At 46.7% G+C, this 20988-nt stretch overlaps 1 protein-coding gene across 1 annotated transcript in view; it reads left to right on the forward strand.

Annotated features, from left to right (window-relative positions):
• The first annotated feature begins 5737 nt into the window (after nt 1-5737).
• The window catches only part of LOC126548065 (uncharacterized), a 41148-nt gene continuing 25897 nt past the window's right edge, over nt 5738-20988 (forward strand). Inside the window, exons 1-2 of the mRNA XM_050196149.3 lie at nt 5738-6065; nt 7629-7813. Of these exons, the coding sequence (XP_050052106.1) occupies nt 5767-6065; nt 7629-7813 (484 nt within the window). The 5' untranslated portion in view covers nt 5738-5766. The remainder of the gene's footprint in view (nt 6066-7628; nt 7814-20988) is intronic.

Genomic DNA, 20988 nt, shown 5'->3' on the forward strand with positions numbered 1-20988 from the left:
TCATCTGCGTATTCCACCATTCACGGTACAACACAATGTAAGCACCAAGTGACGAGCAGGCAACGTTGGTGGTTCAATGCAATGAACGAAAAAAATCTGCGAACCTCGCAAGCCTGCTGTTTAGAAAAAAAATGATGGAAGTGGAGTTGGCTTCCGTCGAAATTTTGTCGAGAAATGACGGCTGCCAATTTCATTCGCATCCGTGGAACTCAACAATATCGCCGGAGTTGCCCTTTAGCGAAGGTCGGCGTTGCTAAACTTTGCGGTTGCAGTATGTGTCACTATTTTCTATTTTAAAAGGAAAGCCTTAAGTGGATCGTCGCAATGGCCCATACCAAAAAACGCGGTGTCTAGTCGAGTGGTACAAAAATCATTACCCCAGCAATGGTTCGTACCCCCGTTAGCAAGCAAATATGCAATGCCTCATACCCCCTTAAGGCAGAGGCTACAAGCGCTCAGCAACGTGAAGCGAACAGTGCATACATTCATTGAAATCACCCATACAACACGCAGAACAGCATGCATTTCAATAAAGAACAAGCTCAAAACAAGCAGAAGCTTGATGTGGGCGAGTTGGTTGAGCATACTTGATGGAAAAAAAAGAGAGCGCTACGAAGACGAGGACGAAAGAAAATCTGCGAACCTCGCAAGCCTGCTGTTTAGAAAAAAATGATGGAAGTGGAGTTGGCTTCCGTCGAAATTTTGTCGAGAAATGACGGCTGCCAATTTCATTCGCATCCGTCATTTGTCTGTCGCCTTGTCTGTCGTACTTGTTGTTCTTTCGTCCTCGTCTTCGTAGCGCTCTCTTTTTTTTCATCAAAACAAGCATCCAAGCCACCAATAAAGCGTTGCGTACCCCCCTCGGAAGTACGCTACGGTCGAGGATGCTCGCCAAGCAAGAAACGAGGTGCGACTTGCGAAGCGGCGGGAGCGAGGCGTTCGACCGCGACGGCTGCTTTCCCCAGCTGAGCGGGTACAACGTAAGGTCGAAGAGAAACTTCGTTGGCGCGAGTCTGGCCCCGCTATACAAGCACGCGAAGCCGCAGCCAAGGGTCGAAAACGAGCCAGAGAAGCCGAACTGCGAAAGAAGCAACGCGACGAGGCAAGACGGCAGCGTAGAGAGGAGGCCGAAGCTCGCAGACAACGGTTTCCCGCACGTGTACTTCACATCGCGGCTCATTACGTGTTGCAAAGAAGTCTTGCCCCTCCGATCGCATTACTTAATGCATTGCCAAGTGTGCAGCAGGCTTTTGCCTACACGTGCTACACTAGTGTAACATGCTGCCAAATTTATTTTTAAACAAATAAATTTTCGGTATTTCAGGTCACAAGTATGTATAGGCAACCGGCCAAAATGCGATTTCAACTTATGAGCACACCTGTGAAGTTCATCGACTGTACGGGGGTATTACAATTTGAAAATAGAAGTCAGTATTTTCGATTATTTCGCAGTATTCAACGTGTCATAAAAGTTTTCAATGGTCATACACTTTATTGCCAATAACGATCAGACAGTTAAGCACGATATAAATATATTTAGGTAGTGCAGTAAATCTAACATTAAAGCCTAAAAGTTTTAATCTAGATTGCTTATTGAAATACAATATGCAAAGTTTACGCTGAAATAATCTGTGCGCTTAGTTGGATATTCCTTTCTTTAAAAAAATGAAAGAACAACAAAAATGGCGTGGCAACGCCACATCTGAGCCCGCGAACAGGCTGGGACTTTGGCGATTTACACAGTTTGAAACAATAGTCTTACTTATGTTTATATTGCTTATGTTGCTGACTGTATTTCCCTCCTGCACTAATTAGGCGATGCACGTAAAATGGCACGACGACGCATAGCAGAGCAAACCATGTTTCGAGGTTTTCACTGCTGTCGTGGTAAAATTATGTTGTAAGTTAGCCGCTATCAAAGTTCGCAATTTGAACGCGAAAGAGCGTCGTAAACAAGTGCGGTAGTCTGCCTTCTTACGGTCTTTGACACATATTTTACGACGTTCTAAGTAAAAAAAAAAAAAAGGTATATAATTGGTATATGTCTGTTTATCTGACTCACCGCACAGTATCATGTGAAAATGTAAAATATGAGAAAGCAAAAAAAAAAGCAGAAAAAGAAAAGAAAAGACAGACTGGAAATCGGCCGGTAACTTGTACGGAACGCCTCAAAATCACTTTAGCGAGCGTTTTTGTAACGGAAGCTTTATGCATGCCTTTCTTGCTTTCGAGTGGCTTAGACTTTCACATTTTCCAACTTGAAAAGAATGACCATGGTGATCAGGAGTAAATCTACATAAAGGAAGGTGTTACTAATGTATTCTTGCTGCGTTTGAACATCGTCATAAAAACACAGGAAAGAAAAGGAAAGAAAAGAAAACCTAGCGTATTCAGTTTTTTTCTGGTCTTCATAAAAACTTGGGGCAATGTTTGCCTCGCGAAGACATTCTCATTTCTCTTTCTGAACAGCCCGCTCCTCCTAACCATCTGCGTAATTTTCTTTTACCATTTTTTATAAGGCGTTATGCCTTCATTTTCTTTTGCATTATCATTTTCCTATTTTTCTTCCCGTTGATTACGCAGCTGCATGGTCGCTGTTTCTTCGCTAGCCGTCTAGGAACGAAACATGTGGTTCCAATGTAGCGCGCATTGGTTGTGTGGAAGCGACTGAACCTATAACTCAGCCGCTTGAATTGTGCGCGCATTGTCTTTGCTTTACCCGTTTCAATAAACAGAACATCTAGCGCAGCAGTAACTTTGTGCGTTCAGGAACAATTGCCAAGCTTCGCATAAGCAACGCGCGAGTTACCATTGCGGCCGACATTTATGTTAACACTTTTTACGACCTATTTTGCTATCTGTACGCACGAGCGAGTGTCTGATTCTGTGCGTCGAGCCCGATCTTGAAATAGTGGCGCATTCACGAACCTAGCCACTTCACGCAGTTGCTGCGAAAAGAGGACCAATGTGGCGGAAAAGCAAATTGTGCAGTTGAACGAGCTAGAGCCGTTTGTCGTTGTTGGGAACCAGGATATTGTTCAAAGGGCTGTCAAAATTTTTGAAGGTTTTAGGAGTTGACGAAGATGATCAATCTTTGTCTGTCTTTATCTTTAGGCTGTCCCTTTTCTTTGGTGCAGAAATTCAGCTAAAAACGGCTATGAGCGAAGCACTGAATGTTTGCAAAACTGCGTTGATTGTTATTCCTTTCTCTGTGGGGAACGGGCAAGGTAGGAGACAGATTTCTGGGCAGAGCTTATCGGGGAGAACGATCCGTGATATGCATGTCTTTTCAATGTGCCTCCATTACTTTCTCCATGATAACGTTGAAGATCAGATGTGCGTTGAAGCGCTATCAGGGCAAGTAATTTGTAGCCCTCCGTACTGAAGCACGTTTGTGTGTGATGTCGTTTTTTTATGCCTCGAGATTCGATCTGTTTCTCGCACGCCCAAAGGATTCGCTACTTAAATTTGTCATTGCTATCCACGAAGATCAATTGTGTAAGTTCGCACCGACAGGCGTGTCTAAGGCGAGCTTCCCGCAAATTGCGAAATCCGGTGCACAATACTAAAGTTACGGCGAAGCTTTAAAAGCATTTTGTGAGGATTGATATGGACCGGTTAGGGACCGTATCAATCCATTTCAAGAGTGAGCGGAGACCTATTTCCTCCCCTCTGTAAACACATGTAACTCAATCATGAATTTTTTTTTTTTTCAGAACAGGATTACATAATAAAAATACTACTTTGCTGTTCTTCGAATAACTTCTTATTTAGAGACATCATTTTGTTAAATAATGTAATTAGATTGTTCCACTTATTGACACCTGTGGATGCACTTCTGATTTATTTTACCCTGTAATGAGATGCATGATATTATGTTACTCTACTTCCATGAATTGAATACTGTATATACCCTACCGCCACGGGTGTTCGTCTGTGTATGGGATCTGTGCATTTCGCTGCCATGTACTACATACGTTGCTTACTCGACAATTTGCGTACTGCTCCTGACTTCCAGGTTAAGCACTGTAAAGTCTTATAACAATTTTTCTGCAGTGCGCAAGACGTGCAGCGATTTGTTTTGTTCGCCGTGATCAGTACAGTATTATAACTTCTAGCGTTGAAGCATTTCCATCTGCAAGATGATTTCGCAGGTTTGTAAGCGTATAAAATAAGCAGATTAGGCGTGTATTGCAGTTAGTTACGGCGCGCGCTTAGAAAACAAGGTGCTTTCTTAGAAGTGCGGCACAAAACTACGTAGAAAGCCGATGTGCACCCGCGAGCAAGAAAGAGCCTACGGACCAGAGGCCCCACAGAGAGACATTTTCTTCGTATCTCAGAGGCACAAACAGAAATCGCCGAGTGCAGCGGGAATTTCGCAGTGCTACGTTTGGACTGCACGACCAGTCAGCAGTTCCAAGTTGCACCCACAGAGGGAGAAGAAAATCGACTTCGTCACGGAAACCTTGGTCTATATACCTAGGCTCGGGGGAGTATGCAGCCTTTGTCAAAAGGGTTTGAGGGCTACTCCGTGCCTTCAGCGTATGCCTGTGGTGCTTCGGCTGCGTGGTGCGCTTGCCGTGGCGCTTCTGACACTCCAGACCAGTGGAGAATTGGTACGAGAGTGGATGCCACTCCCCAGGGCATTGGAACTTTTGGGATAGCCCAGAAACTCCCTGAAACAGGCGGCACTCAGCCTCTCGGGGGTACGTTGTAATCAGTAACGCCGAGGACATGCGCTAGTTAAATTTAACGAAATTTGTGTTGCACGAATGTAGGACTTACTGTGTGAGGTGCATGGTTTCACTCGAGTGAATATACCACGTGTTTCTGTGATCTGGGATGATTAAAAAGTAAAAAAAAAACGTATATATATCTATCTATATATATATATATATATATAACTTTCTTGCTTAGCGCCAGTTTCTAGAAGTACGCACTCAAAAATTGTGCCGCGAAGGGACTGACGTTACCGGTTTTTCATATACAGCATGTTTATACAGTACGGAAAATTTTTTTAATGGAACTGGAATACGTTTTACTGCAGATTTCGAGTATTTATTTCTTGAAGCCGGTGCAAACGACAAAGTTGCACTATGTCCGAGCACAAAACGTGACCGCCTTCCGAGGACGAATTTGATCCGATAACAGGTTTCGAATTCAGGCTATCGAAGGCCCGGGTATTTCGCCCCTGCACGCTTACAACCCAAGAGGAATTACCCTGTACGAGAAATACCACTAGCAATCTCAGTTATCGTTTTAGTAGGCATCGATCATGGATTTATGGCAAATTCTTTGCAGTTTGCAGTAGCATGGCATGATAAAACGCTTAAAAAAATGCAGCAGACGGGAATTGCTTTCTTGAACTGGCGGTTCCTTTGTTCTCCAGTATGCTTATGAGGGTTACAGAGAACCACGAATGTTTTTGGCTGGAAATGTGGAGGAGGTTCGTATGTTTGCTGCAAGGCTGCGTAGGAACAAAAGGCGCGCGAGAAGAAAAAGTAGTAAACGATGCGGGCAGGCCGGTCGATGTTCAAATAAATCCGTGCAGCTGGGCCACGTGACGTGCCTCTCTCCTCGCAGTCGGCCGCTGTTTCCAATCGTCGTCAGGAGTCGTCGTCATCACCTGCGTCATGATCTCCGCGCTACGTTATGGGGCGGGGGGGGGGGGGGGAGACGCGTCTCTAGCGTTCGCACCGGCGCTCCCTTTCCCGCCGCGCACCCTCTCCCCGCCGCGTTGCTCGCGTGCGCTCGTCGCTGTCGGCGATGCCGGCGTTCCTTCTGGCACATTGCGTCCACCGTGCGGCCGATATGAACGGCGGTCCGACGACGCCGGCGCGCTACGCCGCGTCCGGCGCACCGGCGGCGGCCGCTCTGCCCGCGGCCTGCGCCCTGCGCTCCCCGACCGGCCGGCAGCCCAAGTGCGCCCGCTGCCGGAACCACGGCCGCCGCCGATTGGTGCGCGGTCACAAGCGCCACTGTCCCTTTCGGGAGTGCACCTGCGAGAAGTGCGAGCTCATTGCCGAACGCCAACGCGTCATGGCCAAGCAAGTGGCCCTGAGGAGGTGATCGCGCAGCCTCTACTCGCGCTTCTTCTTCTTTCTCGCCCGCGGACCGTGCTTATACGCCCACGTGCCTGCAGCTGCCTTGTTTAACGGGCTGGACGGAGCACGTGTTGTGCGCGAGGGAAGGGTGGAGGCCACAGATCTCCAACTTTACGTACAATATTGCGCCACTACGGGAGGTTGTTGCAGCAGCTGCTGCGTAAGTCGGGGCTGTGCTTTTGTGGCGACGAAATTATAGCCCGTGCCATAATGTAAATACTGCGTACTTGCTGTGCTCGAGCGTCATTGTATTTAGAGGATCAGGGAGGAGGAGGCGTTATAATGTTGTTTAGCTTTGATGTTCTTCGTAAGGAAACAGATATCCGATATTTGTCTATGCGGAAAACGTGACAAAACCACAAGGCCGAAAGCAGTCTTTGCCCGGTATGCACTCTCTACAGTGGTCCTTTTATTTTCGCTGCTATATAATGTTCGCATTTGCTTTGTAATTTCTTGCGTTAATTATATGTCACGAACAATTCGGAATTATCTAAAAAAAATCAGCCACGCGTAATGATCGTTAAGGAACGCTGGCTGATTGTTGCAGCGGCTTCTGAATCGTTACACATTCGGGTCAGTTGGCGCATCGCTAATATAAGAGGGGTATTATACGAAGTATTCACGTGGTAGTACAACGAAGCCTTCAGGACAATGTCCCAAGTCCCTTATAATGTCTTTCGGTCGGCACGACATCATGGTCATTTCGTTTTTCCGCACGCCCCGCCTATTAATTGTTACACGGGGCACAGTTTAATTCTTGCAAACATAGCAGTTCGTTCTAACAAGTTGCAAGAAAACTGGGTTGTCCTCCATAGCTGTCTGTTCTAGCCGGCATGTGTTGTGGCCACCTTTACTGCGCCCTTGCACATGCCGTTGTTTATATTTATTTCACCTTCTTTCTTTCATTTACACAGCATTTGTGGGACCTTTGTGCTTGAGCGTAAATGCAAATAACACATCTGTTCTCCCGCACCATTCTTCTTTTACGTGACGGCCAGGCCTACGCGGGTCACGGTATATGAACTGAAAACTCGTACGTTTTCACAAAAAGCACCTACACATATTGGCTAAAATTCCTGAATCAGCGAGCCACGTTGCACACAGGTGACCTTCAATTTCGCGCGATTGAATACTCTCAGGCTCAGAGATCGGTCGCATGAGAAGAACGCCACATTACAAAGTTTGCTTGAAAATTTGCGATGATGTAACCTTTAGGAGTACTTAAGTAATAGCGCTGAGCTAGTTGGAACTTAGACATTTAGGACATTTCCAGCCACTTAGCGAAAAAAAAAAAGATATACGCCATTAGAAGAAGGCAGAAATGATGGAAAAGATTGTCCTGTCGCTTTCTCTGTGTCCATTCTAGTGGTCTGACTGTCCCGTAGCCCCTTTTTGCCTTATTCTACAGTGTTTTCTCCTCCTCCGCCTGAGCGCATTGGAAATATCTCAGAAGTGCAACCCCGGGTTATATGCGCGCGCGTCCGCCCGTCTGTATATCAACGGTGTGTGCGCTTGTGCCGACAGGGCGCAAGCAGCCGCCGAATCCACGGGCCACCAGCTGATGACTGATGACGAGAACGACGTCGATCCTGCCAGCCCTGTGCTCGGCTTGCACGTTGCTCCTCCGTCGCAGTGGAATTCGGGCGACGCCGTGGCGCCCGACCCGACGTCCCCGCTCGCACAGGGAACGTCGGCCTTTGCTGCCGCAGGTGAGGGATTTGTTTGTTCGTTTCAATACCTCGAATTATAGAAAAAAATAGAAAAGATAATTCTGAGGTCTTACTTGCCAAACTCACGATCAAATTATGAGGCACGCCATAGTAAGGGGCTCCGAATTAACTTTGACCCCCTGAGGTGCCTTACCGTGCACTTAAATCTAAGTGCATGAACGTGTTTGCACTTCGTTTCCCATCGAAATGCAGCTGCTGCAGCCAAGATCGAACAAGTGCTGTCGACTTCGAGCTCAGAATCGCAACGCCGTAGCCGCTAAGCCACCACTGTGGGTATCATGAATTATCACGGCCATTATACCACCTGCTCTGGAAAAATAAATTTAACACTATAAACGAAAGTGCATGTGACAATTGAATAGTCTATTAATGACCTACCTTCTAACATTTCCTCTTGCATGCGACTATTGGCTGACGACTGCATCGTATACCGCACTATTGAAAGTCATGATGACCATTTCATCCTCCAAAGGGACAATAACCTTGTTTATGCCTGGTGTGATAACTGGCTTATGACGTTGAACTCGCATAAGTTCAAAGCAATTTACTTTACTCATGAACAGTCACTTTCTAACTTTGCGTATTCTATAAACAACCTTTCACTGCCCCATGCGGTGTCATATAAGTACTTAGGCTTGCATCTTACATCTGACCTTTCATGGAAATTGCATATCACCAACATATGTGCTAAAGCGTCACAAACGCTGGGTTACTTACGTCGAAATTTGCGTCATTGCTCTGCTCATACACGCAAATTGGCATATTTAACCTTCGCCCGCCCACAGCTTGAATCTGCTTCGTCCATCTGGTCGCCTCATCAAGAGTACATAATTTCAATGCTGGAAGCCGTACAAAATAGAGCTGCTCGATTCATTTCATGTAACTATAACCGCCATTCCAGTATAACAAAAATTAAGTTAGGTATTCCACTCCATACGTTAAGTATCCGTCGTTCTGTTGCTCTTTTATGCTTAATACACAAATATATTCACAGCGTAACGCCATCCCCACTGCCACTTGAAAAACCATTACGCACATCCAGGCGCCTTCATGATCACCTCAGCATCAAACGCATATTTGGTAAAACTAAAGCTTTCAATTCTTCGGCTTTGCCACAAGCCATCGTACTTTGGAACGATCTTCCAGATGACATTGTTTCAATCACTAACCGCGAACATTTGCGTGAGCGCTTATATGCACATTTTACGAACTGAGACTGTATAATGATGCATTCTTTTGGTCCTGCTTACTGTTACTTTTCTTTGTTCTTGTTCATGCTCATCACGTATTTTATTGTATAATCCCCCATCACTCAATGCTCCGACCGGAGCCTGTGATGTACCTTTAAATGGATAAATGAAAACAAGGGTGACGATGTGGGCTTGTTGGCACATCTTGACTGAAGGTGGTTGAGCGCAGGGAAACGCAAGAACAAAGAAGGTACATTGGACGCTCAGGTGCTTCCCTTGTTTTCGTGTGTCCCTGCGCTCAACCCCCTTTATGAAATAGCGTTTTCTTGCCTTCTCAGGTGGACTTTTCCAAGAGGCGGAAATTTCGAATGTCGCTTCTCAGGTTCACTAAGCAACTTATTTAATTCTTAATTATAGGGCACAGTTGCCATCTTGTAAATTCATGCCTACTTCGCAAAATGTCTAAGACACACGTACGCTGGTTTCGAGTTATCGATCCTCAAAATTTCCTAAAAAAATGTCTTGGCATTCTTGATAAGATTGTCCTACACTGTTAGACGGATGCTTTTGAGAAGCCGCTAACTGAAAGGCCAGTGAATTTTGCAGCAACTTTTAAGGGCGGATATATCTGGAAAGCATTCGCTAAACGCGCACATGCGGGGAATCAGACATGGGCCGAATCTTTTTCGCGCATCGCAAGTGGTCACACAGGCGGCTCCGCACGCGTTAACAACGGCATCAGGCAGCCGCGAACAGTGCATGACGAGATTAGCATAGAATCGGAAGGAATAGCTACATTGTACCGGCCGTGACTTTATTACGGCGGGGCTTCAATTTTGCGATTACAGCCAGTACACTGAAGTGAGTGAATACAGCGATGCTTATTGGATCTCTCAACTTAGCTGCCTGGGCATAAAGCTTTATCGTTCAAGTGATTTCCGCTTCCTCTCTTCAGATAAGTCACCTGACGAGGACGAATGGCACTATGTGCCTTATGCGACTGCTGTTGCAACCAGGGTGTCGAACCGGAAAAAAAAAAAAAATACCGGTTCGGTTCAGGTTAGCGGATGCAGCGCACTTCGATTTCGTTACAATTCAGTTCCGCTTTGGAGAAATACAAATTTATAACGGGTCGCGAGCCGGTTCAGCAGAGTGAACTTGATCCTGCCCTATATGGCGAAATGCTGCAGAGTGTTATCGACTTGGACGCATGGTGCATGCGTGGGCTATGTTGCCAGGATACGGAAGAAGTGGGCTTCCTGGCCCATGGGGAAAAAAATCAATGTTTTTTTTTTCGTGAATATCAACGGAGTGTAATCTTGTAAAGCTGCAGCAGGCACGCGCAAAAAGACAGTCGTCTTAGTGTCATCGCAAGGGTGTGCCGAGCGCGATATCAACGCGTGCTGCATCGTTCTCGCGATTCCTTTTATTGTCATCATTACCGAGTGCGGGGAAAACATAGGAAATATGTAAGGGCGTTCGATGAGCGAATTCGAATACTACTATTTGAGAGCGAGAAAAAAAGAAGAACCTACCGCTCAATATCGAATATAATATCGAATATTTCCAATTTCTAGAAAAAGTGAGACGAAAAATTTCGCAGGTCCTGTTAGGCTACAAAAGGCCAGCCTGCATCATTTGATACATGTATACAGTGATGGGGTACGGCCACATGTGTTGCACGATGACATTGAAAAAAAAAAGAGGGGTGGGGGGGGGGGGTCAGAAGAATCCCAAGTGCATGCAAGGGAGTGTACAGGCGCTAATTGAAAGGGAACAAAAGGCAACATTATATATACAGCGCCGCGCATTGTGTTGAAGGAATGCACACATGCGATTGGTCAAATAACATATTTATTTGTCTAAATTGAAACAGCGAATTCATAGGCTACCTGACACGATACCAGCTTATGAAACGGCGAGCAACTATTGTGCATATTTAAACGCCTCCGTGTGTTCGTTGGGGAACTCGGATCACCTGCACAGCAGCCGGCCTGCTAAACAAGTATCATATAGGCGAGTCTGCGTTTGGACAAGCCTTTTAATTAATTATGGGGCTTTACATGCCAAAACCACCTTCTGATTATGAGGCACGCCGTAGTGGAGGATTCCGGAAATTTTGACCACCTGGGGTTCTTTAACGTGCACCTAAATATAAGGGTAAGCCTTTTCCATAAGCCCTTTGCATAAGCCGTTTGCATAAGAATTGAGAGTACTCGTTTCGTATTCGAAATTTTCAGTATTCCTACATCTCGACTAAAGAATACTAGTATTCCGAGACATATAAGAACACGGATTTTTAAGCGCAAGTTCTTATGGTCACAACCGAATTATCGTAGGTTTTTTTTTTTTTTCTTTGCAAATCTCGAATTGCGATCTAGGGACGCAACATTGCAGAATGAAAAAAAAATGTTTGTGAATATCCATATATATATATATATATATATATATATATATATATATATATATATATATATATATATATATATATATATATATATATATATATATATATATATACACACACACAAATAAAAGGCATTAGTAAGTCTAATATACTAATATGTCACATGCACATGGAATACAAGCGACATTCTCGAAGTATTTGAAACAGAACAGCGCGGTTTTGACGGGGACAAGCAGGGAGAAACAGTGCGGCATGTATGATTGACTGTAAATATATGTATCTTTTTTTTTGTTTCTACTGTTGGTTGAAGCTCTTATATATTCGTCGTTCCAAGCAATAAACTTCAGTTGCAAGTCAGCGCTCGTCCGTGTCGTTTCTCCCTGCTTGTCCCCGTCAAAACGGCGCTGTTCTGTTTCAAATATGGCTTACCAACTCGCCCAAACGTCCGTTTTAACGAATCTCGAAGTAAAAAGCCTTGAGGATGCAACGTCGCCCAAGACGTTGAGATACCAGTAACACCAAGAGCAGCCGCACTTTTCCGTGCTGGATCATTTTTTTAAAAAATTTTTTTTATTTGTACAGTCGTTTAGTACAAGATGCTCGCCGCTCAGACAAACGTTTCGCGTTGCGGCTGTCACCGGGTTTCTAGCGAAATCGTTATTAAAAAAGCGCTATCGGCAAGCAGACGGCACCTTGATAAGAATGAGTAAGACGTTTTTTAACAACCTTCATTTAGCAATATATTGCACAGATGCGGAGAAATGTTTATGTACGTATGAAAGACTGAGTTAATTAGTGCGAGCGCCTGTGTCTTCTTGGGAGTGGGCTTGGCTTCCACGCCTTGACAGCAGCCTAGTTGGTTAATTGTTATTTTGCTTCGAGTAATTATTACAGGGCTGGTGGTGCGCAGACTGGGACAAAGCGCCGCTTAACATTGTACTACATGGATTACAACTCCAAACTTCTGTAGGAAAAAAAAAATAGCAAGATACATTTCGCTCAGTTTACTGCTTAAAAAAAATAAAAGCAGGGGAGCACATTGATGCGTCTAAATCACGAACGAGGCCAGTTTTTTTTTTTTTCTCTTTTTTTTTTGCTATACGACGCAGCGACAATATCTTTTACGCAACTTCGGGGTGTACACAGTGTTGCGCTGCCCATGCGCAGACAAAAACAAAAAAAAAAAAAATGTCCATTTCACGCGTGGTGTGCCCCGAGAATTATTTTCAGAAATACAAGACTGGGGGTGGGGGGGGGGGGGGGGGGGGGGCTGTACTTTGCCTGTGACGTTGTAACATGCGTTAAACCGTTGCACGCAACAAGAGCCCATTTCCCGTGCTGTTTAGAGCCGTTGCTACCGTGCGCTGAGAAGGCGACGGCGTTTATTAGCAACCGCAGTGGTTTATTCGCAGAGAACCGTGCGGATGAACTAATTGCTTTTTTTTTTTCGTTTTCTCTTCTCGAAGTCACCGTCTTCTTTTTTTATCTTGCACTATTTGTGTCTTGACGTGTGCGTCTTACGGTTCATCTAATAATAATAATAGCGTAATGGCCTAAGAGCCGAACTCGGGGCTTCAACAGAAACGCTGGTGCTGCGGTGGCGTTGAAACAACGCTTGAAACAACGGAGTCACGTTGACGGTGCACTCAGGCTGAGGAAATCCGCCAGGTATGCCGTTGGTCTGGCAGGCTAGCTGCTCGAGTCGGTCATTCAGTGGCGGGGTTTCGGGCGACTTCAGTGGGCGATGAGAGCGGAATCTGTGTGTCATAGTAGCCCCAGAGGATATGAGGGCTGTTGAAGTGGTCTTCACAATATCGACAAGGCGTCCTCTGCGAGAAGGCCACGAAGGAGGTGCATACGTGCAGGGATCAGTAGGGTATTACTTTGTGCCTGGCGAATGAGTGTTCGCTGTGTGCGAGCGAGGCCAGGGCAAAGTTTAGGAAATTTTCTTCTCTCGTCCTGGCACGGGTGTGGCTCTGGGGGAGGGGGGGGGGCGCGACCGGTATACGACCGCCGGAGCTTGGCGCTGGAATGTCTGGAACCTGCAATAACATCTCAGAGGCGATTATCATTAGCTCGTTCATTCATCTGACAGTTTGCAGTGACCAGGAACCCAGACCATTTCTGCCGGGCTGAGGGATTGCTCTTGTAACTGTTTAACAATAGATACCGGGAGTTTGCCGTGTACGACGAGTTTTCTGTATGCTGCAATGGAGTCTGAGTATTAGGAATTGGAAGGTTCTACATGGAAAATGGTATAGATCTACATCATGTTTGCGAACAATCATAAGCGCCGTCGGTATATTCTAGGTACTATAGCGCCGTTGTCTAGGCTCCGTCCACATTCGCCGCCCCCTTCTGTGCGGAAGGCATCTTTTTTTTTTTTTAACTAATGGGTTATACATGCAAAAATTACAAGTTGAATATGAGGCACGAGGTGGTGGAGGAGTTCTAATCAATTTCGACCACGTGGAGTTCCTTAACGTGCACACCCAATGCACGGTACACGTGCTATTTGCATTTCGCCCTCATCGAAATACGGCCCATCGAGACGGGGCTTACTTAGCTCGCTCCGCCGCAGCTCGCCTTATCGCGCTTATGTTTGACAACACTATTAACGTGGGCTTAAATGCGTTGGTTTTCTTGCTGCCGTTGGTGCGAATAGCAAACGAAATGTACTACGTGCAATCGAGTCGAGCCACTTCGCTGAGACAGTCGGTGTTTGCTTTCTGTCTGCGAGACGAAACGCCGTCGGATAGTTGCTCGCGATCACGCTAGTGGTTTAATACTGGGCGCTGCTTCACGTAACAGGTGCACATTCGACATGAATTTGTTCTATTAATTATTATATTGTGGGAAATACAGAGCAGCCGATTTGTACGCCGCCGTGAGGGGAGATGGAAGCGATCGCTGCGCCTGGATGATGCGACGGGCGAGGTACATGCCGACCCTACAGGCACCGAGCGGCCGTCATAAGGCACCAGCGGCGCGTCAGCGACGTGCTCGCGAACAGCGCCTCGAACGGCAGAAGTCAGAACACTGGCACGTGAAGCAGACGACGGGACGAAGGCGATCGCGGTACTTCCAGTGATGTTGCACTGCGGGTTTTGAGGCCTCACGTGCCGCATAACGCATTTTCGCGTGTCTGCTTTTGAGAAAGGTCGCCACTTGTACTAAGCAGGCCACATTCGTGGCACCAGGTAATATATAAAGTAGAAATTTAGTGCAAATTGCGATGCAAATGCACCCCGCCAACAGAACTCACCGCGGTATAAGCTAAGACGTGGAGCTCCAGCATTTGTAGTCCAGATGTTATTTTGCCGTGCGGGTTAACAGTGTCACGGAACTTAATCATGTAAATATGGGAAGAGCAAGAAAAAAAATCTACCGACGATGTATGAAAAATCTGCAAAACACATAGCACTGGTATGTACCCATGGGGCCGCTGGGTGTGCGCCACCCGGTGCATGCCCCAGGGGTCAGCGGGCACCTACCACTCTTCAATGAACCTTTTTTGACGTGAACTTGATTCAGTACAAGTATCACAGCAACATCACACCTACACGATGACATACACGTAATGCGATTTTTCTTGTAAATGAGGGTCGGCGTCGCGGTTGTGGTTTTTACGGCTCTCAAAAAGCGCGTTCTTGCCAAATAGGACCTTCAACATCGCGTTTGTGCTCTTTAAGGACTTTGCATGGGAGATATTAGGCTAAAAGGCTTTCGCTACTACCGAAGCGGTTCAAAAGACTGCTCTGGTTTTCTAGTTAATCATACAATCATAAAGTATTTGTCAGAAGGCTACAAAGATTACCTGAGTGACTCCAGTTGTTATGAGCGATAACTCGTAAACTTGTGCGTGTGTTATTCGGTTCCATTGGCAATTCCGCTGTTCCGTTACTTTTTCTATATATATGATTGGATCGAACCCCTGACTCCGCAGGGTCAACAGCACGACTGTTCAAACCGCACGCTGGGTTCCCCCCTGCCAACGCCAAAGTCGAGCACCTCTACAACGAACGCGACTAGAACGAAATGACCTGTATAACGAATGATTTCGGAGGCCCCAAGAACATCGTTATAATGGCGGTTGACTGTGTAACACTTGTTTGACACGATTGTCACGTATACGTCACGTCCCACATAGCACGAGCTATAGAGCGCACACAAGTGCTCTAGCTTGTGCTATGTGGGGCGTGATGTATACGTGCCAGTCGTGCGTGTCAAACACGTGTAATACAGTCAACAGCCTTTATAACGATGTGATTGGGGCCTCCGAAATCCTTCGTTATACAGGTTGCTTCATTGTAAAAGTCGCGAAGCGCACAGCTCACACAAGAACAGGCACAGAGTTATTCTTTCGTTATACAGGCCGTTCCGTTCTAGTGTCGTTCGTTGTGGAGGTGCTCTACTGTATAGTTGGCGTCGGCATGAGCGAAGCACGGTTGCGGTTTAAACAGTCGCGCTGTTGTGCTTGCGGCGTCAGGGGTTCGATTCAACCATATATATGGAAGCACTCGCAGCACAAGAGCATTGCCATTGGAACTGAATGATGCACGCGCAAGGCTACGAGTTATCGCTCCTAACTACTGCAATCACTATGGTATTCTTTGTAGTCTTCTCAGAAACATTTTGTCGTTGTATGATGAACGAGAAAATCAGAGCAGTCTTCGTGAACCGCTTCAGTAGCAGCGAAAGCCTTTTAACCTAATATCTCCCATGCAAAGCCCTTTAAAGAGCACGCACAAAAGAATAGGAGAGGTACGTCTCCCGTCTACCGGCCCAAACTCATCCCACGCCTGGTGCCTATACGGCGACGCGTACTTTGCGCTATTGACCTCGGCCGTCCGATCGCTCCAGCCATCGTACATCGATATCTGAGGAATTGGCTGTTCGTCCGGCCTCCTATCCGAGGCCGCATTTTGTCAGAACATTTTAGACATAGTTTGGACGCCGGATCATGCCGCGTGCGTCCTGCTCTATACGGTTAAAGCGTGGCCTAAATCACGGTTTCATTCGCACTTGCGTGATGACCATCTCTGGACAATTCATTGCATCGTGTAGTCCCGTTGGTGACATGCACACTGTAGCTAACGCAGCTGTGACCGTGCAGCCTGCGTGTGTGAAAGTGACCTAGGCTATCTATATCTACCCTGCTAATGTGACGTTCTTCGAGGTGACTCTGCACCCACCACCTACATTCGAACTAATATCAGTCTAGCTTTGTCACAGCACATGTGGTATAAGAAATAGTCATGACACGCTGTTAACGATTCTAAGTACAATGCATGCCACGAAAAATCACACAGAAGCCTTAACTGTTACGGATCGATGAGCTGGTATCGGAATACAGCTCTCGGCATTTACAGCGGCGGCTCATAGCTTGTGACGGTTTTCATCAACAGGTAAACTTTAAAAACTTGTGCCACTTGCGTCTTTCGGCGCAACCCACCAAGACGCAGCTCGTCGGCATACTGCGTTTCCTTCGTTGTAAAATTGAACCGCACAAGCACCTGCAAAAACTCAGCGGCAACTGAAGAGGCATGCCGGTTCGGCGACGGAGTGCTTGCCATGCGAAAGTGGATGGATGGATGGATGGATGGATGGATGGATGGATGGATGGATGGATGGATGGATGGATGGATGTTATGAGCGTCCCCTTGGAACGGGGCGGTGGGTTGCGCCACCAAGCTCTTGCTATTACACTGCCTAATGTCCTACCTAGGTTAAACAATAATAATAAAAAAAAACACTATAAACTACCACACCCAAATTTTCTGATCCCCTAGTGCGAACTGTGCTTTTGCACGTCTCCGTCTTTTGTCGTTTCCCTACTTTTCTTCCACCAATCCTCCAATCGCCTCTTACTAATGCCTATTGCGGACATGTTTACTTTACCACTGCTCGCGCTGAACCCAAGGGCTTCAAGGAGCCCAGTGGTGCCTAAATCGACCGCTGGGTAGACGTCTTCACATTCTAATAAAACATGCTCCATAGTTTCCATAGCTTTACCGCAGCAAGCACATGCTTCTTCTTCCTTCTTATATCTCGCTTTATATATAGGTGCGTGTTCTAAGGCATCCAGATTTCGCTTCGAAAAGTAATGAGCTTCCATTTGAGTTATCATAAATTGTTCCTTTCCTGATTTCTTTTTTTCCTCTTAAGTAGTTACTCATGGCAGGTTTCTTTTCCATTGCCGCCACCCATGAGATTATTTCAGCCTCTGACTTTCCGCTTGACCTTCTTTGTTGCTGTGTTGCTCACCCTACAGGCCGCATACTTGCTGGTAAGCTTCCTAGTTCTTTTCCTCCACTGTGAATCAATGTTTTTCCTGTACAAATACCTGAACACTCTCCCAGCCCATTTACTTACTTCCATATTCCTCAGCCGTTCTTCATACTCAATTTTACTGCGAGCTTCCCTCACTTGAAAACTAGTCCAGCCCATATCACCCTGCACAGCTTCATTTGTAGTCTTCCCGTGAGCGCCCAATGCGAGGCGACCCACTGACCTTTGGTTCCCGTCGAGTCCTGATTGTACCCCTGATTTAAAGCAAACAACCGCATTTCCAAAAGTAAGTCCTGGAACGATTACACCTTTCCACATACCTCGGAGGACCTCGTACCTATTGTATCCCCATAGCGCTCTGTCCATCATGGCTGAATTTCTCTACCCCTTCACTGTTATTGTGTTTTCCAGTGTTTCCATATATCTATTTCCTTCGTTTATCCATATACCAAGGTATTTATATTCTGTTACCCGAGGTCACTCCTGCAGTCACCCGAAGACACTCGAAGGTCTCAGCATATCGCCAGAAAAATGCGCACTAGTGGCATTTACTCACAAACCAATGACGCCTTATGTCATCTCAATCAATGGGCGGACCATATCCTATGTCTGAACCCACAGATTTCTTGGCGTAATTATCGACCGAGACCTCTGTTGGAGCCCGCACGTGGCCTACATGAAACGGCGCCTGACAGCAACCTCCCAGTTGTTTAAATGGTTGACAGGAAAGACGTGGGCGATGTCAGTATACGCAATGCTGAAACTCTACAGAGCTCTCTTTCTCGGTTTTTTAAGATATAGTCTACCTGTACTGAACAACACCTGCAAGACATATATTCGTGTTCTGCAGGCAGCACAAGCTCAAGCACTCAGAGTTCGCCCAGATGCACGTCAACAGAGGAAACTATTGCAATTGGTCGGGATCATCCAATGCAAACTCACATTACGGTGGAAGCCCTGAGAACGCACATCAGACATTTTGCACGTGCCCCCATCACCGCCTTGCAACACTACCTTCAGACAGGCACCAAGCATCATTCTCTAAAACTATCGTCAAGTATAACGCCAAACTTCCCTCGGGCTTCACCGCTGCATCTAAACCATCGATACCCCATTGGTGTCTTATCAGCCCCACAGTCCATCTCAGCGTACCACGAATCGGGAAAAAGTATTAGCTGTCGTCGCCTGTGCTGAAACAACTGTCTTCTGCACAAGTGGTACGCGGACAGTGTACATATTTATACTGATGGTTCCACAAACATCCAGTCTTCGTCCGGTGCTGCGGTTGTCCCAGCAAGAGCTATTACCATCAGCTTTAGGACTGACCACCCAGCGACATCGACATCTGCGAAACTAGCTGCTCTTCGCGCTGCACTTTGTTTCGTCAATCGGGAACCACCTCGACAATGGTCAATCTTCAGTGACTGAAAGACAGCCCTACAATTTGTGCTATCAGCTCTGCGTCGCGGGCCATTCGAACAGCTCGTGCTCGATATTAGATGCCTACTGCATACATCACATGAGAAAGGACATCACGTGACGGCTCAGTGGCTGCCAAGTCACTGCGGCGTCATAGGAAACGAAGACGCCGATAAAGCCGCTCGGGCAGCTCTTCAAGACACACAGTAAGAGGCCATACCACTTTCACGGTCCGACGCAGCCAGCAGACTTCGAGCGCTTGCACGGGAGATCACGCTCTCTTTATGGTGCACACCAAGCAGCCAGACCAACCGAAGCAATCGTCAATACGACCTGCCCTCTTTGATGCATCTCTGTATGCCAACTGGACTCCGCCGAAGTGAGGCCACCCTGCTTTATCACTTATGGCTAGGTGTGGCCTTCACGAAATCTTCCTCGTTCCGTATTGGAATGGCCGACAACGCTCTCTGCAATGCCTGTCTTTGTGAGGAGACGCTGTAACACATTCTGTGCAACTGTCCTGAATATAATGTTGAGAGACAGTCCCTGGCGTCCGTTCTAGCGCACCTTTATAATAGACCATGGTCAGTTGCAACTGTTTTCACATATCGCCGACAGAAGGCATGGCAGCTGAAGGCGACGAAGGGACTACTCCGGTTTATGAAAGAGACAGGCTTGGACAAGCGGCTGTGACAGTGATGTCACGTACCGCGCAAGAGTGACGGACTGTAACTAACGATGTGTGTGCTGTATTATGTGCTCTCTCTCTTCTCCCCATCTTTAATCCCTCATCCCGCTCCCATGTGTAGGGTAGCAAACCGGTTGAGCTAAACTGGTTAACCTCCCTGCCTTCCCTTCTCCAATTTTTCCTTCCTTCCTTCCTTTGGAACGAGGCGGATGGTTGCGTCAGGATGGGTTGCACCAAGTTGTACACAAACAAGCACACGCACACGTGCGCACAAGCGATTCAGCATCAAACTTTCTGAACAACTACTGGGAACTTTATTTTACGCCTCCGTTGTTTGTGCTCTCCCTACTTTCCTGCCACCAGACGTCCAATCGCCTTTTCGGTATATAGCCTGAAGCGCCGACGTAGTGGGGTCACTGGTTGGAACGAGTGCGGTGTGCAAAGCAGAAAGGGAGTGGTCGACCATGGCTACTGCTATGCCTTTGTCCCGTGTGCTTGCGTATGTGTACAGTAAATGCCGTGGGAGTTGCCTGTTGTATGTGTAGCGCGGGGAGTGCGCGACTTGTTGGTGTCTGGCTGTCTGGTTGTTGGTGTTCGGGGTGCATGTGTCAGTGTAATAGAGACTTTTAGCGTGTCCACTATTACGGCAAACGGGGGTGGTTTTGCCGGATTGCCGGATGGTCGGAGGCGTAAACAAGAGCGGCCGGAGCGGTGGCGTAGAGCTCAACCGGACAAACACAGAGCTAAAATTGCAGTAACCCATTATATTCTGCTTCGTTTCTGGTGCAAATGTTCGGCAGTGGCGTAAATGTGAACACGATTGCGCCGCTGACGAAAATTCACACCAGCAGCTAAGAAGAATATAGTAATTGGCTCTGTGTTTATGTGGTTGAGCTTTGCACCACCAGGTAACGTCACCAATCTGGCCGCTCACGTTTGCGCCCCCGCTCATCCGACAAACCACCCGCATTTGCCGGAATACCGCGGACGCTGTAAAATTCTCTAATGAGACAATTTTCAGGAAACATCTAATCACTGCTGGAAGCGGTATGGTTGCAGCAGCTGCCTTAGCGAAAATTCCAATCCACATTGCTATTAGTGGAATAAATTTTTGTATTTCACGATAAGATATCTCTTAGTTTATAGGAGTTTACATTAG

The sequence above is a fragment of the Dermacentor andersoni genome, chromosome 1 (assembly GCF_023375885.2).
Source record: "Dermacentor andersoni chromosome 1, qqDerAnde1_hic_scaffold, whole genome shotgun sequence".
Lineage (NCBI taxonomy): Eukaryota > Metazoa > Arthropoda > Arachnida > Ixodida > Ixodidae > Dermacentor > Dermacentor andersoni.